Source organism: Ipomoea triloba, chromosome 3 (assembly GCF_003576645.1).
Source record: "Ipomoea triloba cultivar NCNSP0323 chromosome 3, ASM357664v1".
In the NCBI taxonomy this organism is placed as follows: domain Eukaryota; kingdom Viridiplantae; phylum Streptophyta; class Magnoliopsida; order Solanales; family Convolvulaceae; genus Ipomoea; species Ipomoea triloba.
The window spans coordinates 33,140,827-33,168,579 of record NC_044918.1 but is presented as its reverse complement, the minus strand read 5'-3'; the positions used below and the strand labels follow the sequence as shown (position 1 = coordinate 33,168,579).

General features: G+C 38.1%; 1 protein-coding gene across 1 annotated transcript; it reads left to right on the top strand.

Annotated features, from left to right (window-relative positions):
• Positions 1–9,022: 9,022 nt before the first annotated feature.
• LOC116013235 lies at positions 9,023–10,090 on the top strand. The gene has a single exon (XM_031252881.1). The coding sequence runs from the start codon at positions 9,023–9,025 to the stop codon at positions 10,088–10,090; it is 1,068 nt and encodes a 355-aa protein (XP_031108741.1).
• The last annotated feature ends 17,663 nt before the right edge of the window (positions 10,091–27,753 follow it).

The window sequence follows — 27,753 nt, the reverse complement described above, 5'->3', positions numbered from 1 at the left end:
CTTCATAAATGACATTTTGGTTTATTCTAAGACACCGGAAGAGCATGAAGAGCATCTCAGGACGACGTTACAAATGTTGAGGGAAAAGAAACTTTACGCAAAACTTTCAAAATGCGAATTTCGGAAAGAGGAAGTAGCATTCCTGGGTCACATAATCATCAGGGAAGGAATAGCGGTGGATCCAACTAAAATAATAGCCGTAATAGAATGGGAACCACCCAAATCGGTTACAAAAGTCCGAAGTTTCTTGGGATTGGCAGGTTATTACAGGAGATTTGTCCAGGATTTCTCAAAGATAGCAAGACCTTTGACCAATCTGCTCAAGAAGACTACCAAATACAGTTGGAGTGGAGAATGCGAGTATGCGTTCCAGGAACTCAAGAAGAGGTTAACAACTGCCCCAGTGTTAACCTTACCGGTGGGAACGGAAGGCTATGAACTGTACACAGACGCGTCTCACAAAGGACTAGGATGTGTCTTGATGCAACATGGAAGGGTAATAGCTTACGCATCTCGTCAACTAAAACCACACGAGGCTAACTACCCAACCCACGATCTGGAACTAGCAGCTGTGGTGTTTGCCCTGAAAATCTTGCGACATTATCTTTATGGAGTCACTTGCAAGATCTTTACGGATCATCAGAGTTTGAAGTACATCTTCACTCAAAGGATCTTAACTTAAGGCAAAGGAGATGGTTGGAGTTAATTAATCGCTGTCAAAAATAATGATATAGTCGGGTTTTGTTTTGTCGTTCCGCTGAGGATTGGCGTTTATGGCACGTAGTTGTGCAATTATTTACTTTAGAGCCTTTTAACCCACTTACGAGAATCCAAGCACAATCATAAACATAAATTGATGAATTAACAAACTAAAAATAGGAAATAAATACAATAAGAAAATATAGGATTAAAGCTAGGAATCATTACTATCAAGATGCTTTAGTATCTTATGATTAGGGAGAACAATAATCATGGATCAAGAGGGCATACACTTAAGAATTCAAGATCCTACCGTATCTTGAATTAGAGCAAGGGTTGCCCCACTTTCGTGGCGTATCAACCTCAAGCTCTTGAAGTACACAAAATATATTAAGCCCCCCAATTCGTCCCCTACTCTCGTAGTGAGATATTTGGGTTGTACAAGAGGTGGCTAGAGTTTTTACACAACTTTCGTTGTAGCAAATACTCTCCAATTACTTGCCAATAAAGATAGCTAGTAATTACTAACAAGTTACAAACAAAGCCTCTTGAACAAGCTTATGATCCATAATTATAATTTTACCCTTATAAAATTAAAAGCAAGGTAGCATCAAGATAAATAATAAATTCCTACCTTAAATCCAAGTAAAATTAATTACGTAATGAAAGCATAAATAATAAAGAAAATAAAGGAAGTAAGAACATAAAAATAAAGATGAGCATACGGAAAGGAAATTAACAATGCATAAGGGAAATTAAGAGAATGAAATGTAAATTACGAAAGAAAGAAAAGAAAGGAAAAGAAAATACAAAAGAAAGAAATGAGCATTCTAATCTATTCTACATTATGCTATGCTTCTCCTCCTCTTCATTTGGGAGAGGAGAGGACCTTATATAGGCAGCAAAGTATCAGAAATTGGAGTATTATGTAAGCCATGATGTAATTGAGCAACAAATAATGGAGCAGAATTGAATTATTCGCACTCAGGACGTCACATGGACCCAGCTTCAACTTCCAGGCTGTTTTTGACCCTTTTTTGATCCGAATTACAAATTTTGTATTTCTGGTAAAGTTGTAGCCCTTGAAGTCTTCTTTCCAACGGTATAAAGATCATGTAATTTGAACATTACTAGGCTGAGATATGATCAAAATACCAAGCAGTGGACAAACTGTGCGAAACTTCCAGCTTATTATTATTTTGTTCCACTTTTGCCATGATTTGTCCTTGTGATCAAGACCATTGAAAATATTGTTCTTTGACTCCATTATTGGCTGATCTTGATTAATTGCTTGGTCATCCTACTTGAGCTGCTTCACGTGATCATCATTTCATTGTCTAATTTGCTTTCTTTCTCCTTTTTCTCTTTGCCTCACTGCAATATCATTTCTTCTTGTCCCCATGCATTCATTATCACCACTACAATTGTTTAGGTGGCTAAATAATAAATCTAAAAATAACAGAATTAGCACTTCCTAAACAATAATTACGTTCAATTGTAATCTCTTCATCAACTTTGATCAAATTGCAATTATTTACCTCAATGAAGAAAATCAATAATATTATGAACATAATATTAATATTTAGTGGTTGAAATGAGCTTAAATATGGGGTAAAAATATGATCAAATATGCACTTATCATTAATCAAGGACTACGATCTGGAAATCCAATACCAAGAGGGTAAGGCAAACAAGGTAGCAGATGCTTTGAGCTGAGAGCCAAATCATGCTCTCTGGGTATTACTTGAACAGTTATGCAAGGATTTTCAGAAACTCAATCTGGAAATAACAATGTGTAGTCAAGTGGAACAAGAGATGAAGCTATATTACCTATCGGCCACTCCAGCCCTATTTGAAGAGATCAAACAAGCCCAAAGAGAGGACGACTAGGTAAAGAATATCAAAGAGAAGATGGTGGATGGAAAACAGGGTCCATTTGAATTGCATCCGGATGGGAGCTTGAGATTCAAATGTAGATGGATCATACCTGCAAGTTGTAAGGAACTAATGAACCAATTAATGAGAGAAGGTCACAACACACCTTATTCTGTTCATCCAGGAGGGGACAAATTGTACAAGGATCTGAGGCAAAATTTCTGGTGGATGGGCATGAAGAAAGATATTGCGGAATTTGTTGCTAAATACTTGAATTGCCAAAAGGTTAAGGCAGAGAGAAGTAAGCCGAAGGGGTTGCTACAACCATTGGAGGTTCCTCAATGGAAGTGGGATTCAATCTCCATGGACTTTGTGGGAGGATTGCCAAGGACAAGAGCCGGAAACGACCAAGTATGGGTTGTTGTTGATCGATTGACCAAGACAGCAAGATTTATTCCGATGAACAAAACCTGGTCAATGGAGAAAATGGCAAGAGCCTACATCAAGTATGTGGTTAAATATCATGAGATAGCACGCGATATTATTTCAGACCGAGATTCACGATTCCTATCGAGATTTTGGGAAACATTACAGGTAGCCATGCGTACGCAACTCAAGATGAGCACTGCCTTTCATCCAGCCACTGATGGTCAAACGGAGCGAATAATCCAAACCTTGGAAGATATGCTCAGAGGTTGTGCACTCGATTCCCAGGGTGCGTGGGATGAGCAGTTGGATCTAATTGAATTCTCATACAACAACAGCTATCATGCCACTATAAGAATAGCTCCTTACGAAGCATTATATGGGCAAAGGTGTCGGAGTCCCCTATGTTGGAGCGACAAAAGTGATGCCATTATTCTTGGACCCCAGTACTTACAAGAAACCATTGAGGCAATCAAAGTGATTTAGGGGAGAATGAAAATCGCACAAGATCGCCAAAAGTCTTATGCTGATCTAAAGTGACAATCCATAGAGTACCAAGTAGGAGAGAAGGTGTTATTGAAAGTCTCACCCACAAAAGGGGTCAAAAGATTTGGAAAGAAAGGGAAACTGAGCCCTCGATTTATAGGACCCTACGAAATTTTAGAAAGAGTGGGAAATCTGGCATACCGGTTGGCTTTACCAATCGAACTAGACAGAGTACATAATGTGTTTCATGTTTCTCAATTGAAACGATATGTACCTGATGTATCTCATGTACTGGAGCCGGAGGGACTGACAATGGATTACTCATTGACGTATGAAGAAAGGCCAATTCAAATCTTGGATTCTAAAACCCGAGACACGAGGAGGAAGTCGATCAGGATGGTCAAAGTTCAATGGTCAAACCATAGCCCAGAAGAAGCTACCTGGGAATTGGAAGACGCGATGATGGGACGATATCCAGAATTATTTAACTCAAGTAAGTAAGAGTCAACCTACTTGTTATGTGTCTAAGATACTTGATGTGCAATGTCCTATGTGCTAATTGCCATATGTGTGCATGAAAGTAGGTAGCGGTCTCCTGAGAGACCCCAGATGCGAGAAAGTAAGTTTCGGGGACGAAACTTTTCTTAAGGAGGGTAGACTGTAACCCCTCACCTATTCCAGTAAAATTAAGGTTCGAAAAATATTTCCTTAGGCTATAACATTCATGAGATGATCTCCCGATGCCTCAAAAGAATTATTATAAGTAAGGACAGTTAGTAATAAGCTGCGATCGTACGTCCCGATCACGAACCGTAAAAATTTTAGGAACTAGTATTCGGACCCGTTTGTCCTAGGAAATGGATTTTTAGACACCATACTATTATTCTGGAATTTCCTATTTAATTAGATTGGCCCATAGCAGCAAAAATTTATTTGTGATCGTACATCGCGAAATTTCGCGGTGTACCGAACCTAGCCCAATTTTGAGTTTTAGACTGGAATGAATTTTTGGGTTCAAAAATTATTTGAATTAAATTAGTTTCTACCGAGAGTTCATCTGATTTAATCCCAATCAGTCTAAGCTAAGATATTTTTAAGATCAAACCACAAAGAGGTGACACTTGTCACCATTAATTACCATGTGTTGGGAGGAGACTAGTCAACCAAGTGGGTAAATATTTAAGCATTTTTTTCTCCTTTTCCCTCATGTTGGCCAAAATATTCAAGGAGAGGAGAGAGTGAGATTTTCATCTTCTTCTTCAAGCTCCAACACTCCATAGCCAAGATTTCTACACAAGTCTCCAAAATATTCGGTAAAACTCCAATTTTATTCGGTAGATAGCTTTATTTTTCATCCTAGAACATGAATCTAAGTTAAGATTTCTTAAAATCATGTGTTATGTTGTTGATGGAATTCTAGGGTTTTAAGGTGAATTGGGGAAAATCAACTACAAGGATCTTTTGCGAAACTAGAAACCCGGTTGAGGTAAGGAATCCCTTTAATTGGTTGAGGTTGTTTGAAACTAGATAATTGATAGCTTGGTTGAAATATGATGGGTTCTAGGTGGAATTTTTGTGTACATGATGTATGTATATATATGTAATTGTATCTTTCATAAGGCATATGTACAAAATGTTGTGTTGGTATGAGGTGGTTGTTAATGTGCCTAAATAATTAAGTTAAGCATACTATGTATATTATATTAAGTATGTAATGTATGTACGTGTAGTGTAATAGGTATATATATATTAATATGTATTGTGTATATACTTACGTGTATGTACATGTGGTGCAATATATATATATATTTTAATATGTATTATGTACATATTTATGGGTACGTGTAGTATAGTATATATATATATATATATATTTATATATGTGAATTATGTATACATATGGAAAGTATGTACGTGTAGTGTAGTATATATATATATATATATATATATATTTATGTATGTTGTATTATGTATATATATGAAAAGTATGTACGTGTAGTGTAGTATATATATATATATATATATATATATATATTTATGTATGTTGTATTATGTATATATATGGAAAGTATGTACGTGTAATATAGTATATATATATATATATATATATTTATATATGTTGTATTATGTATATATACATGGTAAAATGTCACATTTGGTGTATAGTATATGGTATGTATAACCCATAATTATATATGTGGTTAATGAGAAGAAATAAATATATGTTATGTGTTTTGCCTATGTTGAAGTTGGGAAATGTATATGTTATATGCATTGAGATGTATGTGTCAAATATGAGAATTATGTGAAAAGTGTGGGGTTGAAAGTGTAGAATTGTTACACTTGAATTACCATTGTGAGAGGTTGTTAGTGGATTATCCAAATGTTTTGCAAAAGAAAAGGAGAATTTTTGAGTTGGGTTAAAAGGGTGAATTAATTCCGAGTATTGGAATTGACCCAAGTAGGTCCAAATTATTTTCAATGCAAGAAAAAGGGAAAGAGTAGAAAAATGTTTTCAAACCTTAGGTTCTAGTCCTACGGGGGTGTGCACACTTAAGTATAGTCACTCTATGTTCGGGTAGGTGTCGTTCTTATGAACCTAGTGAGGCTAGCTAGGAATCATTCCAACGCTCCTATAAGTCCAGGGGATCAGTATTAGACCGGGCGATGACCACTGAACCCGAGTTCAACGATCCAAGTGGTCAAAAGTGGAGAAAGAACTCCAAAGGCCTCACACTTTCTATCTAGGACTAAGTGGAATTTCGAAATATGAATGTAGTTACGCCGTAGCTACGGGAAAGAGAGATGTAACAAGTTTTTAAGTGCCCAAAGGTTGTGGGTGATCTCTCTCTTTGAAGAGTGAAAAGTGATGAGAATTTCATTATGAGGGAAAGATTTCTACTAAAGTGATTACAAGCAAGATGTGTGATTTATGTTTTCTACTACTTACTAGTATGCTTAATTGTTTAACAATATATTATTGAGTATGTAAATGAATATCAAATGACCTTGTCAAGAGGGAAAATGTTATGAGACGTTGTTGAATTGTGCTCATAATGTATGCAAGTTGCTATTATAACTGTTGCAGGTAGAATCTTTGCCGATGAGTAAGGTATAGGGTTTTCTATGTAACAATTTTTACAAAACCTTTATTTAGTTTTGAATAACCCATGGATATCCTTACTTAGCCGTCGTGCTAACTACACTTCACTGTGTTCCTAACAGATGCAGTCTAGTGTCAGTTCCTGCAGCCCGGTGAACTCCGAAAGTTCACCGGAGTATGTTTGTCAAGGCATGGATTATGACGAGTACATACAGATGATGGAGGGAGAAGACCCATACGCACCTGGTTATGCTCCCGAGGCTCCCACCAAACCAGATACTCCTATGGCTCCGTCTACCCCTTTTGTCTCTTGCCCGGTTATGGACGAGGTCCAGGCTGCTTATGGCTTTTACCCCATAGAGCCGTTAGATGGTAGCGACCCCCTGGAGTTCATTGTGCACTACCCCTACCCTTGGGACCCTAGTCCTTGGGATGTTTGGGAGGAGTGGTCGATGGTCATAACCACTTCTCGGTTTTTGGACCACATTACCTGGTACGAGGGGGAGTGGCACCTGGTCTGGGGAGAGTTCACCGGCCCCGTGTACCGCATGCTCGACTAGACGTCGGATCCTTGGGAGTCTTTGGAAAATTTATTGGTGTACATATATATTTTGTAGCCTTAGTGATGGCTAGGCATGACCAGTTGCGTCTAGGTTGAACCTTGTTTGTATTTTGGCCCGAGGGGCAATCTTATGTATGTATCGTTGCAAGAATATATATTTTGCTTAATGAAGCTTTACCAGTTGATATGTATAAAAGTGCTTAAGTATCTGTTGGGTGATGGTTGTGGTTAGAAGAGTTCCCTTTAGCCTGTGCACCTAGAGTGAGGTTTATCGCGGAATGATAGAACTCTCTCTCTAGGTGTGGCGGTAATGCCTCGGATGTACGGGAAGGCAGGTCCAGGGTGTTAAAAGAATAGAGTATAAATTTAGGACCAGCTGCGTCCGAAGTTCACACTCCTGACGCACAAAGCGGCGCGGTGGCATTTTTGTAATTAAATTGTCCACTTTTTTTTTTTAAAAAAAAAGACCTGCTGCGTCCGAAGTTCACACTTCGGACGCAGCTGGTCAGATTATAAAGAGCAGCTGCGTCCGAAGTTGGAACTTCGGATGCAGCTGCTTGACGGAAGACACGTAGCTGCGTCCGAAGTTCTAACTTCGGACGCAGATACCCTTTATTATTTATTTTTTTTTAAATATAAAACGGATCAGATCTGAGGTTGGATCGATGACTCCCCTCCATAGCCGACTCCATCGCTCTCCCTCTCCATAGCCGACTACAGCCACCGTCGGTTCCGCCTCCGGTCGTCACCCTCCACAGCCGCCGACGCCACCGTCGTTGCTCTCCACAGCCACCGCCGCCGCTGCTCTCCATAGCCACCGCCACCGCTGCTCTCCAAAGCTACGCGCCGCTGCCCCTCGCCGCCCAACGCAACCGCCGCCCTCCCTTGCCGCCGATGCTGCTGCACCACCGGTCGCCTCCCCCGCTCCACCGCCGGTCGCCTCCCCCCTCCACCGCTCGTCGCCGCTGCTCTCCTACGGTACGCATATTTCTTCTTTTTTATTTATTTATTTATTTATTTATTTGTTTTATACATAATAAATATTTATTATTGTTAAATTGAATTTTTATTAATTATTGTGTATTATTGTATATGTTAAATATTAATTATTCTGAATTAATATTAATATATTTTAGAAATTTTTTTGTATATTATGTTTTATGTGTTATTTAGATATAAAATTTTTAAGTAGCTAAATTTAACTCATATAACCTAACAAATTTAAATATTGATATTGTGATAGTTGAATTAAAAAAATTGTGTATTATTTACATCCATATACTTGCTATTATATGTGAAAATGTTCAATAATATATTTTAGAAATTTTTTGTGTTATTTATATAGAAAATTTTTAAGTAGCTAAATTTAACACATATTAGTATTTAACCTAACAAGTTATTAAATATTTTAAATTTAGTTATTGGTAGTATTTTAAATTTTACAATAAAGTGTCCAATAAATAATTAGTTGGTAAAATTTTAGTTAGTTTTAGTTAGTTGGTAAAATTTTTAATTAGTTTTTGGTAGTATTTTAAATTTTACAATAAAGTGTCCAATAAATAATTAGATGCTAAGTAATTATAAAAAATTCAAGTAAATCAAATAATTATCAATAAAGTATATACTCAAAATTAACAAAGTGTCCAACAAATATATTAGTAAATACTCAATAAAGTATATAACCATGTTTAACAAAGTGTCCAATAAATTTTTAATTAGTTTTTGGTAGTATTTTAAATTTTCAATTATTGAACTTGAGCCTTTAAGTTGTAGCTCAAATAAACTAATTCATTTATCAAATGTTTGTGTGACAATAGGAGATATGGATCGGAGTTGGATGTATAAGAAACGTAATACAATTGAATATGTCAATGGGGCTAAACTTTGTACAAATTGCCGAGGAATATGCAAGTAAAATTGGTGAAAAATATATAGTGTGTTCTTGTTGTGATTGTAGAAATCTAAAAAAGTTTCGTGGGATTGACGAAATTAAGAGTCATTTGATACGTCGTGGTTTTAAAGAAGGATATGACTCGTGGATATGGCATGGTGAGAATGTACCTTTTAGTACAGATGATGTCGAATTAGATGTAGAGAAAGATAAACGTAAAGAAGATACTGTTACAACTGATGAAGACAATGACCGGCTAGATGAATTGATGCGTGATATGCAAGGGGATTTGAATGAACTGCCTCAAGAGTTTGAAACTTTTTTTGAAAATTCTGGAAAACCTTTGTTTTCTGGATGTAGTAAATTTACAAAGTTATCATCAATGCTTAAATTGTATAACTTAAAAGCAAATAATAGGTGGAGTGATAAGAGTTTCACGGAGTTATTGAAACTTTTAAAGGACATGCTTCCTGATGATAAGGAGTTATTGAAACTTTTAAAGGACATGCTTCCTGATGATAACGAACTCCCTTGTTCAACTTATGAGGCAAAGAAAATGTTATGTCCGTTGCCTTGTTCAACTTATGAGGCAAAGAAAATGTTATGTCCGTTGAGTATGGACATTTATGAGGCAAAGAAAATGTTATGTCCGTTGAGTATGGACATTGATGAGGCAAAGAAAATGTTATGTCCGTTGAGTATGGACATTGAAAGGATCCATGCATGTCCAAACGATTGTATTTTGTATTGGAAACAATACAAAGATTTGCATGTGTGTCCGAAGTGTGGAGCATCGCGTTATAAACGGAAAGGATACGATGATGCATGTGAGAAGAAGAAAGGTGCTCCTGCGAAAGTGTTGTGGTATCTACCGGTGATTCCAAGGTTCAAGCGTTTGTTTGCAAATCCAAATGATGCAAACAATTTGCAATGGCATGCTGTTGGTAGAAAAGAAGATGGAAAATTGAGACATCCCTCCGATTCTCCTCAATGGAAGAACATTAATATGAAGTTTCCTGAATTCGGATTCCGAAAATCAAAATCTTAGGCTTGGACTATGCACAGATGGAATGAATCCTCATGGTAACATGAGCAGTCGCCATAGCACTTGGCCGGTTCTTTTAACAGTTTACAATCTTCCTCCTTGGTTATGCATGAAGCGTAAATATATCATGTTATCTTTATTAATATCTGGGCCTAAACAACCAGGAAACGACATAGATGTGTACTTGACACCGCTTATTGAAGATTTAAAGATACTGTGGAATGAAGGTGTGCCGGTGTTTGATGCTCATAGCCAAACCAACTTCACCTTGCGAGCCATGCTGTTCTGCACAATCAATGACTTCCCAGCATATGGTAACTTGTCAGGATATACTACTAAAGGGGCTAAGGCATGCCCTATTTGTGAAGATGAAACTGAAGCCAAATAAAGCATGGAATCCATAACAAGAATTACTCATACTCATCTAGATACAAAAGATAATGAACACAAGTCCAATAATCCACAGTATAGGTTCACAGATCATCAAAACAAAGCTAAAACCCCAAGAAATTCACAGGCTTCCAAACACCAAGTAATATACATAGATCATGAGTGAAAATAGGTTTAGTGAGACATGGATGATTACCTCTTGAAGCTCTACTCAAACCAAGCAATCTCCAACTACCTCACAAGCCACCACCTCCTTCTTGATCATCTTTTTCCCAAGAAAGATCCCCAAAGAATATAATGAGAACTTATAAAAGACTATGAAATCATGATGAGAGATGAACTCTTCTTAAAGCGAAATACTTACCCAAGTGCTATGGTCCCTAAAAGAGCAATCTTGACTTAAAATCTTGAAGAAATGAAGGGTAGTATATGCTTAGGGTTCTTAGAGGTGAAAGAGTAGAAGGAAATGTGTTTTGCAGGAAAAGGAAGGAGCTAGGGATTATTAGTACAAGGCTTTTTATATGAGTTGGGAAAATCATTACATACACAATATATGTATCATGCTAGGATGTTAAAATAAGGCATGGGCTTATTTATAAGAAATGGGTCATCCACATTCAATATTAATTTTAATGAATATAACCATGGTCCTTCCAAGATTGGGCCATTTAAGTAATTAATATACTTATAAGGAATTAAAAGGTCCAAATGAAGAACATCCCTTATAAAATTAAATCAAGGAATTGGGCTTTTGATTAAATAAATAATCCAGAATAGGAAATATATCTTTATTAAAGGAACGGAGCCCAATCAAATTAAATTAATTACACGGTAGAAATAATTACCGGGCTTCAAGGCATGAATTAAATCCGAGGTATCACACTCTACCCCGCTTAAAAGGAGCTTCGTCCCCGAAGCTCAAAGCTCACGGGAACTAGGATTAGATAGTTTAAAAAGGAATAAGGATCGGTCAAAGGTTAACGAAAGGATTGCTCAACCAAACCTATACTTAAGAACATACTATACTTGTAATTCCTAAACTCCCAGCTTACCCAAACCATGCAAGACATGCAAAAACTAAGCTAACCTTCTTACGTTGGTTAAATAAAGGAATCATAACAAGGACCTAACACGCGCACGGAAAACAATTAGCTAACCTGGATAACCACCTCGCGACGAGCTGCCTGGAATGGATCGGGATGCAGGTACTCAGGTGGAACCTCGATGCCTAGCTTAACCTCAATGAAATCCAAGCGCTGAAAGCCGCGGTCAACCCTTAGGTGCAACGATGTGAACCTCGCCTCAACCATACGGTGCATCTCTAGCAGCTGGAGGAGTACAAGGTCAACTGGCTGCGCGGAAATCATGGGATCGTGCTGCTCCTCCCTTCGGTGCTCCCGATCAATCGCGTCCTATGATTCCTCGTCCTCGGACTCCTCCTCAAAGCTGTCTTCTTCTTCATCATCACCTGCTTGCTCGGCCTCCTCAGGTGCAATCAAGCCCTTAAGCTTCTTGTAAGGAATATGATGGCAATCCATGAGCACCCTACTCTCATCTAGTGGCATCTTGCTCAACTCATGGGCGGTGATGTACTCATTCCCGCCTACCTAGAATAAACCATAGTGCTGCAGATTCGGGGCATTGAGATCACCATGAACTGGCTGCTTGGCTAACTCTCCGGTCACGTTCACCTTCTTCTTTTGGAAAATCCAACTCAAAACGATCCCATACGGCAAATTACGGCGCTTGGATCACCAGTTTGTCGAGCTTTTCAGATCGCCAGTTTTCCCTGTAACCTCAAGAGTTGCCACAAATTCGAAGATTGTGTGGTGCGTAAGTCGGGTGGCACCATCCAAAGATTCTACTCTAGTGGGGTTGATGGATGAGGCAGGGTACCGAGTGTCGACATTGAAAGGGATTCAGGATTGCCAAGTTGATGAAATTCCATCCAGTGACTGGTAGATCGAGCAGATATTCAAAGCGTTTTCGTTGCCTCTAGGTTAAGAGTATCCTTTGTTTAGAATTTCCTTCATTCATTTCTTCATTAGGTTCTAGTAGTTCAGTCTATATCATTGGGGCTTTTCCTTTCTTGGCCCTCATTTCTTCTTGATTGGCGGTGGACGATTGGGAAGACATTGCCTAAAAGATATAATCAATAATGTTTAAGCATATGGAAATAATGTGTAAGCATATGTATCCTAGGAAGTAGCACAAAATTTTGCATTTCCTATCCATGATGCTCCCCACCCAGCCCCCACCTGCTTGTTATTGTTCTTGTTAGGCAACAAACTCTCCCCTACAAGCATGGTCAAAATCCTCTGCTCTCTTGACAGATCATACTTAATGGGCCTGGCATCTAAGGTAATGCCCTCCTCGCGCCCCAACATATATTTCAAATAATCACGGAATCCCACCTCCGGAATCGCAATCCAGTAATGCCTATCATACTGACACACACCATCTAGCGGCAACTTGAGCAATTTAGCAAGCCTAGGGGGGTCAAGGATGATTTTCACACCCTATCATACTGACACACACCATCTAGTGGCAACTTGAGCAATTTAACTCGCATATTCTGATAGAATTCCTTAGCCAAATTGGGGGTAGACTACATTTTATATGAGCAGAAATTGCTCCAATAACCCTTGAAAATTGAACATATCAACGAGCTCGGGCGAAAAATGTAACAGGTCAAGGGCCTTACCATCAATTACGGAGTACTAGATACTCCCTTGGCCTTCTTCTTCACTGGGCAGATTCCTTCGTGGCATACTAGGGTTGTTTGTTTGAAAGACCAATTATTATGATGAGAATGGCAAGAAATAGAGAAGCAATGCACTGGGAGGGGTTGATTTCCGGCGGCAAGATGGACGATGTGACTTGGCTGCTTTGCTGACGGGGGAAACCCACGGAGAATATGGATTCCTTGCTTGATGCTACGGGGAAAAGAGGCGGAAAAATGGAGACCGATAGAGCAAAAGAAAAGAGGTAGGGATTTTAATCGGCTCCAGAAAGGGAAAGTTCAAAAGTGCCCTTGCACTAACATAGCACTTTCACGGAACACAACACGCCGCTGTCCTATTCCGCACCAACACTTCAAACTCCCACACGGAAGATCCCGCTCCGTTCCAACATTCCGCAAGGCCACGCGGAACACCCCGCGGAAAGACCCGTCCCGCGCTGCCCCTCCACACAGCTACACCCGCCCCAGTAGGAAATAAAAATCGAGTCTTTCGCCCTTAAACCAACAGGCTATTGTGGTCGAATGGTTTAGCGCTTCGCTTCCTTCGTAACGTTCCGAGTTCGAGCCTCTACAGCTTTCACCCTTTTGGGCTTGATCTCAAGTTGATCTCAACTTAGCGAATCAGACTTTCCAGACTCAACACCTAAACGCTATCAAACTTCTACGCAAGCCTGGTTCTCTCTCCTTTTTTTTTTTGGGTTCAACTGACTACTCGCCTCCTAAAACCATCCCCCCCCCCCAAATAAAACATCTACATGCAATGCAATTAGAGATTAAGTCGGAGGGTTACCTTCATTTGGTCTGCTAGCTTCAGCGTAAGTTCGGCCCATAACGAAGATCTTCCTTTGCTGCGGTCTAGCCTGCACTTCACGACCACCACTTGGCTTGCTCCCACTATTGCCCTCGGTTTCCTTTGGAGGTCGAGTCGCTGGCTGCACCCCCGGGGTCGCACCCGATCTATAATGGGACGATCCTCCTTTCTTGGATGTACACTCGAAAGCTCTATGTCCCCTCTGACCACAACTGAAACACTCAACCAAATGTCCCTCGCAGTCTCTCTCGGGATAGTCTCTCCCACACCTCCTGTAGTGAAAGTGCCACTCTTTGTCTCCACCAAGCCTAGGTCCCTGCTCTGACCCAGGGCGAGCCATGCCTCCACTACCAGCACCGCCCCTCTAGAAACTTGTAACACCCCGTAACTTCGTTCAAGCCTTGAGACCGGTATTTATTTCCACCAGGAAATTTATTTTATTTAATTGGGCTTAACTCTTCTAAATTGATATATATATATATATATATATATATATATATATATATATATATATATTTCTTATTTCGGAATTAATTATTTATTCTAAACGCCCAATTCTTGATTTAATTCTTGTAAGAGAATTATTCAAATTTAATTCTTTTATTTCTTGTAAGTAAGAATATGTTGTGTTGGCCCAATCCAATTATTCTTGAAGGATTAATTCCCTACTAGCTAGTATTATAATAAGTAATGTGAGACCCATTAATTATAATGGCCCATTATTTAATGTCTTTACCCTAGTATGATACATACATGATATATGTAATAATATATCCTCCTAATATAAAAGCCTTGTACTTTCAACCCTATCATCCTTTTTCCTTTCCTGCAAATGCATTTCCCATCCTACTCCTTTCACTTCTAAGGAACCCTAGGCAAATCCTACACCTTCTTCTTCAAGATCCAAGATCAAGGTTGCTCTTTTAGGATTGATAAGGCTTGGGTAAGTGTTTATCTTTAGGAATGTACATTGCATCATGTTATTTTCATAGTCTTTATACAAGTTCTTATGTTGTTCTTTTGGGGATCTTGTTGGGAAAAAGATGCTCAAGGTGGAGGTGATGCTTTGTAAGGAGTTTTGAGGAGTTCTTGGTTGAAGTGTGCTCCAAAAGGTAACCATCATGTCCACTAAAATCTATTTTTACACTCTTGATCTATGTGAATATGATTTGGTGTTGGAATCCTGAAATTTCTTGGATATTAGCCTTCTTGATGGTATGTGAACCTTTGTTTTGTGGATTATTGGACTTGTGTTCATGATCCTTTGTGGTAAAATGTTTATGAGTAATTTTTGTTATGGATTCCATGATTTATTGGCTTTTGAGATATGAATCTGAGTATTATTCTGAGCATGATTTGTATTCTGGAATGAGTTAGGTGTATCTCTGTTTCGGGTCTGTAATTTCTGTTTGGTTGCACATCGGTGCGGTGTTCTTGGGCGGTATAATGTGTCCCGTCCAGGTGCTCCGTGCGTGTCTGTGGGGAATGGTATGGCAGAAGGGTGTGGCGGCACTGTGTGTTCCGCCGAGTTGCTCCGTGAGAAGGGGGCGGTGAGGTGTGGCGGTGCATTCTGCTCCGTTGACACTGTAACACCCCCAGATTTTCCATCATACTAAAAGGCATAATTAATCATAATTACTAATTTCCAAAAACGGAAGCGCATAAAATCCAGAGGTGCTACTCCACACCTAAGTTTATCACAAACTTAGATGCTAAGGTAGTCTTTACATCTACTATCCTTACTAATACATACTATTACTGCCTTACATCCCAGTAATATACAACCCAAAAACCATAGTAATTTCTATCATCAAGAGTAGATCCATTTTCTCTTCTATCGCTCTCGGATAACAAGATCTACATCATACCTGAAATTCATTTGGAAAACATGATTAGCACATAGTGCTAAGTAATCCCTACTCCACCGTGTAAAATCATGGTTTTGGAAAATAGTTTTATTCTTTGTTTACGAAAAGCAGTTATTTCACATGATAACAAATTTTCAACAAGATTTCTCATATAAGAGATATTCATTTCCTCATTATTGTATCAAAGAAAAAAATATGTATCAATAATCACAATTTCCACATGTATGCACAATATCATACTCATAATCATACTCATACTCATACTCATAGTTATCCTCATTTAAATAGAAATAACTAGCTTTTACCATAATGAAGTTAAAGATATTCCAATTAACACCACAATTTTCTTCTCATTTCCATCACCTCACCACAACCTAGTTATTCCAACTAGGGGAAGCAGATCTAGGACCTTTAGTGTGCACACCCCATGTCGGGATTCCAAGCCCGCAGGTTAGTCACTACCTCTAGTAACCCTGGATCTGTTTCTACAAGGTTACTCAAGTGGTTAACACCAATCATTTTGGGGCCCAATGTTTGTGATTCCATTATGAATGCTAAAAAGGAATATCCTCCAACTTCACACCGTGATTTCATTTTGTCCCATTCTTTACTTTCTCACTTTATGCACTTTGAACAGTATAAGTCTACCTTTGTATATATATATATATATATATATATATATATATACCTTCATATATTCATACACATATAAGGTCACACCCACTTATACATATATAGTATCATACACATATAAGGTCACACCCACTTATACATATATAGTATTCTCACACACCACTTACACGTATATAGTACCAAATATGTATATATATATAGTCACTTACACGTATATAGTACCAAATATGTATATATATATAGTAATATAAATACATATACGATAATGTATATATACACGGTATTAATGTATGTATATAACAATAATAATAATAATAATAATAATAATAATATGCGTATATATGTATTTGTACGGTATAAATATATGTAAGTATATATAATAATCATGACAAGAAGATCATCAATATAACTAAATGTATAGGGATGTATATATGTATATATATATATATATATATAATTTATATACGTATATATATATATATATAATTTATATACGTATATATATATAAGGTTGTAAACACATATACATGTCTACTACATATATTCATCACAACATAATCGTATACTAGTTACTTTATATAATCATCCACATATCTACATATATTCATGATATACCACAATCACACCAATCTTTCATCTACTAAGATCTTTATATCCATACTTTATCAAGAAATTCATGAATATCATGGTGGAAAAAGGTTTTGGTGGACATAAAGATTACCTTATCTTCTTGAAAATCTCACTAACTTCCTCTAGATGCTCACTCTTCCACTTCCTTTGGTTCTTCTACACAATCCATAATTTATCCACAACACACATAATATTAGATCCTTGAGAACACTAACTATACTAAAATAATTAGTAAAATATGATTTTCTTACCCAAAAATTTTCCTACAAATCCTAGGAAGTATATAACATCCTAACCACATATTTTAAGAAAACTATACTTGGATTCAAGATCTAGGAAGGAAAATAAAGCTTTTGAACCGATTAGAATAGAAATTTACCGAATATTTGTGATCTTGATGAAGAAATTGGCTATGGAAGCTCTTTGAACTCAAGGAAGAAGATGAAGATGAAAATCCTCTCCCTTTCTCTCTCCAATTTCGGCCAAAGAGGGGAAAAATGGGAAAACAAAGCTTATATATTATCCCTTATAAGATAAGAATGAAGATATGTGGCATAGAAAGTGACACTTGTCACATTCTTGTGGTGGGTAAGGGAAAATATCTTCTTTTGGACTGTTCGGGATTAAAATAGATGAATTCTCGGTAGAAAATAATTTAGATAGAATAATTTTCGAAACCAAAATTTTATCTCAGACTAGAACTTAAAATTGGGCTAGGTTCGGTACACCGCGAAATTTAGCGATGTACGATAAAAATAAATTTTCGCTGCTATGGGCTGATTTAATTAAATAGGAAATTCAAGAATAATAATATGGTGTCTAATAATCCATTTTCTAGGACAAATGGGTCCGAACACCAGCTTCCAAAAATTTTACGGTTCGTGACCGGTACGTACGATCGCAGCATATTGGGAATATTTATTAAAATAATAATGTTAGGAAAATACAGGGTATTACAGACACGTTCCGCTAGGTGTATTTCTGGGCTATTCCAGTGAGTCTTTTTGTGGTCTGTTAGATTGGTTATTTCCCTTTTCATTCTAGATGGTGTTCTGAGCATCTGGTTGAGTATTCCACTTTGGTTTTGAGTATTTATTCATGAGTTTTTGGACATTATCTTCATCTCTTGAGTTAGTATCATTGCTTAATTCCTCGATTTCAATCTTGAGTATGCTCTGTGTTCGTTTTGTGAGTTGAACACTGTTGGTGGGTGGTTTGTGTGGATAAATATGAGTTGGAATGTGGGAATCTTTGGTTCTTANTCACACACCACTTACACGTATATAGTACCAAATATGTATATATATATAGTAATATAAATACATATACGATAATGTATATATACACGGTATTAATGTATGTATATAACAATAATAATAATAATAATAATAATAATAATATGCGTATATATGTATTTGTACGGTATAAATATATGTAAGTATATATAATAATCATGACAAGAAGATCATCAATATAACTAAATGTATAGGGATGTATATATGTATATATATATATATATATATAATTTATATACGTATATATATATATATATAATTTATATACGTATATATATATAAGGTTGTAAACACATATACATGTCTACTACATATATTCATCACAACATAATCGTATACTAGTTACTTTATATAATCATCCACATATCTACATATATTCATGATATACCACAATCACACCAATCTTTCATCTACTAAGATCTTTATATCCATACTTTATCAAGAAATTCATGAATATCATGGTGGAAAAAGGTTTTGGTGGACATAAAGATTACCTTATCTTCTTGAAAATCTCACTAACTTCCTCTAGATGCTCACTCTTCCACTTCCTTTGGTTCTTCTACACAATCCATAATTTATCCACAACACACATAATATTAGATCCTTGAGAACACTAACTATACTAAAATAATTAGTAAAATATGATTTTCTTACCCAAAAATTTTCCTACAAATCCTAGGAAGTATATAACATCCTAACCACATATTTTAAGAAAACTATACTTGGATTCAAGATCTAGGAAGGAAAATAAAGCTTTTGAACCGATTAGAATAGAAATTTACCGAATATTTGTGATCTTGATGAAGAAATTGGCTATGGAAGCTCTTTGAACTCAAGGAAGAAGATGAAGATGAAAATCCTCTCCCTTTCTCTCTCCAATTTCGGCCAAAGAGGGGAAAAATGGGAAAACAAAGCTTATATATTATCCCTTATAAGATAAGAATGAAGATATGTGGCATAGAAAGTGACACTTGTCACATTCTTGTGGTGGGTAAGGGAAAATATCTTCTTTTGGACTGTTCGGGATTAAAATAGATGAATTCTCGGTAGAAAATAATTTAGATAGAATAATTTTCGAAACCAAAATTTTATCTCAGACTAGAACTTAAAATTGGGCTAGGTTCGGTACACCGCGAAATTTAGCGATGTACGATAAAAATAAATTTTCGCTGCTATGGGCTGATTTAATTAAATAGGAAATTCAAGAATAATAATATGGTGTCTAATAATCCATTTTCTAGGACAAATGGGTCCGAACACCAGCTTCCAAAAATTTTACGGTTCGTGACCGGTACGTACGATCGCAGCATATTGGGAATATTTATTAAAATAATAATGTTAGGAAAATACAGGGTATTACAGACACGTTCCGCTAGGTGTATTTCTGGGCTATTCCAGTGAGTCTTTTTGTGGTCTGTTAGATTGGTTATTTCCCTTTTCATTCTAGATGGTGTTCTGAGCATCTGGTTGAGTATTCCACTTTGGTTTTGAGTATTTATTCATGAGTTTTTGGACATTATCTTCATCTCTTGAGTTAGTATCATTGCTTAATTCCTCGATTTCAATCTTGAGTATGCTCTGTGTTCGTTTTGTGAGTTGAACACTGTTGGTGGGTGGTTTGTGTGGATAAATATGAGTTGGAATGTGGGAATCTTTGGTTCTTATGAGCATATCTTTTCTCTTGTTGAATCCTTGATAACCTTTGGGGTTAGTTGGTTGAATTATGTTATAATTGAGGTTTGATTTGGGAGGGTATTGTATGCCTTCTTGCTTGGGCCCGTGTGCCTCTGTGATTGGGAGTTGTGTACCTCTGTGATATGGGCTTGTATGCCTCTGTGATATGGGCTTGTATGCCTATGTGATATGGGCTTGTTGTCTACGTGTCATGTTATGTTATGGTGGTGATGGTTTGTTTTATGGTTGTTATTGTAACTTGGGGATGGTGGTTGGTGCTTATTTTTGGTTTGGTGGTAGGATTGGTTTCCTTATGATCTTTGTTAGAGGTTATACCTCAGTTGGTGTCGTTATCTCTCGATATATCGGTTTGGTTGGTTCCTTGGTGTTCGTTTCTTGGTATTATGATTCAGTTTGTAACTTGTGTATAAACTTGATGTTTATGCATCCGTGTTGGCTGTTGGGAGTAACTTGAAGAGTCTTGGTTTATCAATTATTCAGCGTGTTGTTGTTGAGTATCTGATTTAAATATCGAACAATTCGTTGGTGTGTATATTCTATATGGGTGCGTAAACCTATTTACAAACTTACTATATATATATGTTTATCACGGGTGTGAATGGTGGTTGCTTAGCAGTCTTTTGGTAATGGTTTCTTCCATGTTTTCCATGTGTGGAGTAAGTCTAAGCGAGAGCGCGTTAGAGTTTATCCTTATGAGGCTGCTTAGGCTTAGTTTATGATGTTTAGACTTTGTGTTTTAGGCCTGTGTGTCGATGTTGAGTTTATATACTCTTGATTAGATCCTTGTTGTTACGATGACGTTTGGAGGATTATATTTTATTCAGTTTCAGTTTTTGGTTAGCCTGTGCATCTAGGCCGTGTTTTCCTTACCTAGATGTGGCATGATTCCCCTTAAGTTATAAATCGCTTCCGCTATGTTATGTTTGATAGTTGAGATATGCAGCTTTTATGTTAAAGTTTTAGCTATCTCAGCTTGTGGAAAGTTGGGGTGTCACAGTTGGTATCAGAGCCTGTGTTGAGGTCTAAGTAGAGATCCTAGGGTTTGAAATCTGAGACTCTAGGACCTGATCAGTAGAAATTAAGATGTCTAAGAATCCTAGGATGTGTGAATTCTAGGAATCGCGGTGAGGACTCGCTTTACTTGCTTATATCTTGTTGTTGCTTGCTTTGTTTGTTTTTTTACCGTGAGCTTGTTCTCACCTCCTTCTTGCGCGCTTGGGAAGGCCGATCGCAGCGCTACACGTATTCTTGTAGTTCCTCTCCCATTCGTAGCAGTCATGGTGCCACCCTGTAGACGCGAGGATGTCCCCGACATTCCGTTCAGCAAGCAGTTGATGCAGAACCCTCAACAACTGGCTGATAGGTTGTGAGTATGTGGTGAGGTGAATGTGGTACGGAAGGTGTTAAAACGAAGAGTCATGACTCCCTGAGTGTCGCGTCTCTCAAGGATGACAAATTGGAACGAATCATTGTCGACATTTAAGGTGTTAAAAGATAAGAGTTGCAAGTATTACAAAGGGTTATTTTGATAAGTAAGTTGGGGTTGTAGGAACAAGAGTAGACTAAACAATATAAAAAGGAAATGAAGGGAGTGTGCACCAAGGTTAGACAAATCGATTGATCATCCTAAGGAAATTTGGAAACGTGTTTCGAGATTGAATAAGGGAGTCACAGTATTTATACCGAGTGGCGTCACACTCAGACTCTCAATCCTCATTCGGTTGAGGTATTTTATCGAACACCTTGCCTACCACTCCTCCCGGACCTTGTCCTTTCGAACTAAGGGCAGGGATGTAGATAGGTTAGGCTCGTAAGAGGCCGCTATCGCGCACACTCTCACTTCCACTCGGTTCACTAACTATTCCGGCCGAAATAGAAGCAAAGTTTGAACAACATCATCCACACAAACTTCAATCCTACTTCCACAATTCTCATAATCATAAGGCAAGATTTAATCATCAATCAATTGTTTAACAAGGGCACACACACCCCAAACTATTCTACTCGGACTTGATGAGCATTCAAACACAAAGTAAAATTACACTAAGCAATAATTCTAAAGAACCAATCTAAATGAAAAGAGTATTTTACCTAAGGAATGATGAGTTCTACATCTTCAATCATCTTCATTAATCTAAGGAACTATTCTAATCTAGTGGGAATGAGTGTGTTTTTCCTCCCCAAAGGGGAAGGAATGGAAAAAGAAATCAGATCTGAAAGTTGGAAATGTTTTCTCCCTTCAAAATGAGAAAGAAGGGTTTAAATAGCTGTCCAAAATGTCGAAATTCCGCTGTTGCCCTACAGGACGCGTCCACGCCCATCACCACGCGTGTGGCTCTACGTGGTTGCGTTCTGGAATTATTCCACACCTACCACCACGCGTGTGATGGTGCGTGGCGGCCTCCTGCTGGTTGATCCTTCGTTTTTTGCTTCTTTTTGGTCCAAGACTTTGCTATATCCTGCGGAAACGACTCAAAACACATCCTTGAGTTGGATTTGTAAATTAGGTGTTAATTAGAGGTTTTATCTATGAAAGATGATCACAATTGGGTGCTGAAACTATAAAATGTTATCCAAATATGACATGAAACTTGACTGTTTTTGGAGCTTAACAAAGTGTCCACACTTAAACCTTGCTTGTCCTCAAGCAAGCATACTATCAAATCCTAATCATATAAGCGCCAAGAACAGTTAAGTGAAAGTGGGTTAATCAAAGGCTTTGTGTTCAGGTGTGTTGGAACGGAGTGAGTGAAATTCCCTTCACTATCTACCAAGACTATTAAGCTTAGGTCAACCAAATGTAAGGAATATGCTGAGGAAGCAAAGGTCTTCAAGGGTAGGTTTCAAAAATGACAATCACACTTTTTCAATCATGCAAACATTGGGAATTCATCTTTCATTTTGTTGGGGCCTAAAAGTCGATCCCACTAGTGGGAACGATGCGCACACCCTAGCCAAATTTCTAACCGTACGCCAAAGCCCCTATACTGAAAATTAAGTGAGGACAGGGATATGGACCGCTCATCGCCGTGGCTTTGGGCGATCTGTCTTTCTTTTCAACCCCCTCGGATCTCATTTTCGGGCGACCCGACTCCACATGGATCTCCATGCTTTTTCGAAGGTCAGTGCAATGGGTGCCCGAATCCAAGCGGGGTGGCTCACCTCCTCCCATTTTTCTCATCTTCTAGGATCTCTTTGGGACAACCGACTTCACATGGATCTCCATGCTTTTTCGAAGACGGTGCAATGGTTGCCCTATAACCTAGCCCTATAACCTAGCAAGACGGCACACCTCTTGTTTTTCCTCAGGGAGTGGCCAAATTGAGGCCTTAAATCAAACTTTCGCCATATCTTCCTCTCATGCCTTTTACTTGGGGTTAGGGGATTTTTCACTATTTAGCTCACTATAGGCTCTCCTTTGGCCCCATGTCCTGCCATATTAAGTTCATTTCCCGGGCTTCGCCAATTTTATCTTTCTAAAGCTTAGGGGGTACACACCCCTACTTCGAGAGATCCTTGACTAAGGTCTCGACAGAATAGAAGACGAAAACCATGCAATCATTTAGAAATTTCAAATTTTTGGTGGTGCAGTGTGTGTCATAGGTACCTTCCAGAGCATATTTCAAAAATTTGTTTGGCATAAAATTAAGAGTCTTCATAGATAGTGTTGACAACAACACACTCTTCCACACTTTAAAAGATAAAATTTCTCATGGCACTATCTTTTAAATGAGTAATCAGTCGAGTTGTTAAGGTGTTAGGATAAAAGAGTGTGTTGTTGTCAGCACTATCTAGGAAGACTCTTACTTTTATGCCAAAATAAATGTTCGAAATATGCTCTGGAAGCTATCTGTAACACACACCACCATTAAAAATTTGAAAATTCTGTATGATTGCATGTCTTTCGTCTTCTATTTTCGTGGGACCTTAGTCAAGGATCGCTCGAAGTGGGAGTGTGTATCCTCTAGGCTTTAGAAAGATAAAAAATTGCGAAGCCCGGAAACTAACTAAATCTAGCAGGACATGGGGCAAAAGGAGAGCTTTAAAGTGAGCTTTGAGTAAAAATAATCCCTACTCCCTAAGAAAGAGGCATGAGGGGTTGACATGGTGAAACGTGAATAAAGGCTTTAAAAAGGCCACTCCCAGAGATAAAATCCGAGGAAAGCCTTCTCGTTAGGAAGTGTTCAACCATTGTCTTCGAATGCTATATCTGGAGTCGGTTGTCCACTTAAAATGTTCCTAGGAGAAGAGAAAATTGAGAGGAGGTGAGCCATTGCTAGGATTCGAGCACCCATTGCACTGTCTTCGAAAAAGCATGGGGCTCCATGTGAAGTCGGGTCGCCCGATGACGTTATCCTAGGAGGTGAGAAAATAGAGCGATTACCCAAGCCATGGCGATGAGCGGTCCATGTCCCTGCCCTCACTTAATTTTCAGTATAGGGGCTTTGGCGTATGGATGGAAAATGTGGCCAAGTTGTGCACATCGTTCCCACTAGTGGGATCGGCTTTTAGGCCCCAATAAAATAAAAGACGAATTCCCAATAATTGCATGATTGGAAAAGTGTGATTGTCATTTTTGAAACCTACACTTGAAAAGCATTTGCTTCCTCAGTATATTCCTTACATTTGTCTGACCTAAACTTAATAGTCTTGGTAGATAGTGAAGGGAATTTCACCCGCTCCATTCCGACACACCTGATCACGAAGCTTTTGATTATCCTATCTTTACTGTTCTTGGCACTTAAATGATTAGGATTTGATAGAACGCTTGTTTGAGGACAAGCAAGATCTAAAGTGTGGAAACTTTGATAAGTGCCAAAAACAGTCAAAATTCGGGTCATGTTTAGATGATATTTTACTGTCTAAGCACCCAATTATGATCACTTTCATGGATAAAACCTCTAATTAACATCTATTTGACAAATCCAGCTCAAGGAATATATTTTGATACATTTCCGAAGGATATAGCAAAGTTTTGGGCCAAAGGAAGCAACAAACAAAGAATCAACCAAGCAGGAGGCAGCCACGCACCATCACACGTGTGTAATCATGCGTGGATCTATTCCAGAGAGCTGCCACGCATGGTCACACGCGTGGTAGCAGGCGTGGAGCGCGTCCAGTAGGGCAACAGCGGAAATTCGACTTTTTGAGCAGCTATTTAAACCCTTCTTTCTTATTTGAGGAGAGGACTCTCCCAACTTTCATATCTGACTTTTCTCTCTTTATTCCTCCCCCTTTGGGGAGGAAAAACACACTCAATTTCCATTAGATTAGTGTAGATCTTGAGATTGAAGATGGATTGAAGATGTAGAATCAACCATTCCTTGGGTAACACACTCTTTCCATTGAATTGCTAGTTTAGTTTTATTATTGAAAATAATTTCTGCTTTGTTGATTTGAATGATTTCCATGATTGAGTAGAGTAGTTTGGGTGTGTGTGCCCTTGTTGATCTAAGGATTGATGCTTATAATTTATCTTATGATCTTGTTTATTGTGAGAGTATGATTGATGTTTTGTATGGATGATGTTGTTCAATCTTTGCTTCTATTTCCGGCAGGGATAGTTAGTGAACCGAGTGGAAGTGAGAGAGTGCACGATAGCAGCCTCTCACGAGCCCAACTCATCTATATCTCCGCTCTTAATCTGAAAACATGAGATCCGAGAGGAGTGGTAGGCAAGGTGTTCGATAAAATGCCTCAACCGAATGAGGATTGAGAGTCTGAGTGTGACGCCACTCGGTACTAATATCGTGACTCCCTAGATCAATCCCAAAACCCAATTCCAAGCTACCTACTTTGGCTTAACTTTGGCATGCACCCCTTCCTTTTATCTTTTGCATTCTCTATCTTCTTTTACCCTTCAAAACCAACCATGATCAACACCTCTCCCTTTGATTCTTGTAACTCTTACCTATCAACTTCTTAAATGCTGTAACACCCCAATTTTCAACTCTTACATTAATTACAAATCAATATTCATATGCTGCGGAAGCTTACATCTTATCAGCAGAAAACTGGGTGCTACCGCCACACCTAGAGTGAATTCTATCACTTCTTTGACAAACTCCACTCTAAGTGCACAGGCTAAACTTACAACATTAACAACAATCCCTGTCTACATCAAAGAGTAGACCCCAACCTGCACTTCCATCCTATTTAGAGCTCATCGGTTACAGGAGTCCACACTAAACTGCATCTGATAAGAACACATTGAAGTGCAGTTAGCGCGACGGCTAAGTAAGGATATCTGTTGTCACTTAAAAGTAGACAAAGGTTTGAAAACACGCATAAAACAATTTTGGTAACTTGTACCCAATTGATGAGATTTCACCTGCAAATAAGTTAACAATAAAGACTTTGCATAAAAAAAGAGTAGTGAAGCAACATCCACCTGTCTCGTAAGACAAAATCATTTCTTTCTCAGCTTTAAAACTTCCTTAGTTTCATAAGGAAATTCTCATCACTTTTCACTTTTCAAAGAGAGATCACCCACAACCCTTGGGTATTTTCACTTTTCACCATCTCTTTTCCGTAGCTACAGCGTAACTACATTCATATTTCAAAATCCACTTGGTCCTAGATAGAAAGTGTGAAGCCTCTGGAGTATTCTTTCTCCACTTTTGACTGACCACTTGGATCGTTCAACTCGGGTTCAGTGGTCATCGCCCGGTCTAATACTGATCCCCTGGACTTATAGGAGCGTTAGAATGATTCCTAGCTAGCCTCACTAGGTTCATAAGAACGACTCCTACCCGAAAATAGAGTTACTATACTTAAGTGTGCACACCCCCGCAGGAGACCCTTTTCCTTCCGGGTGATATAGTACTCGGCGAATAGACTTCACCCACAACAGTATGAACTGGTCATACAATAACATAACCACCATACGAGAAAGGCACTTTAAGCTCTTTATCCCGTAGGCTACAAGACAAGGTCCTTCACCACTTTTACTAGAACGAAGGGTTTGAAAACATTTTCCTTCCTTCAGTTTTCTTACTCAAATCATTTCTTTTGGACATATTTCGCAATTGAGTCCAACTCAAATCATTTCTTTTGGACATATTTCGCAATTGAGTCCAATATTTAAAATTGGCTACCTCATTAGCCCCTGATTGAGTCCAATATTTAAAATTGGCTACCTCATTAGCCCCTGAAGGATTTTCAAACACTTTCATCACCCGCAGGTTAGCCCCTGAAGGATTTTCAAACACTTTCATCACCCGCAGGCTTTTCAAACATCATTTTCTCATCAATCAAGTGAGGTACACACTCACTAAAAAAAGGGTATTTGCCTCAAAAATAAGGTTTTGATAACCTATATACCAAAATAGCGTACGTTTTTCAACGTAAGTTTAACCTATATACCAAAATAGCGTACGTTTTTCAACGTAAGTTTTATATATATACCAAAATAGCGTACGTTTTTCAACGTAAGTTTTATAAACATTTTAAAATAGCGTACGTTTTTCAACGTAAGTTTTATAAACATTTTTACTTGCCGTACGTTTTTCAACGTAAGTTTTATAAACATTTTTACTTGCCCAAAGGCTTTTCAACATAGTTCCCAAAACCATTTTGGAAGAAAGCACCTCTGAACTCAA

Coding starts and splice junctions, on each gene's coding strand:
- LOC116013235 (XM_031252881.1), top strand. CDS start 9,023: ATGGGGCTAAACTTTGTACAAATTGCCGAGGAATATGCAAGTAAAATT.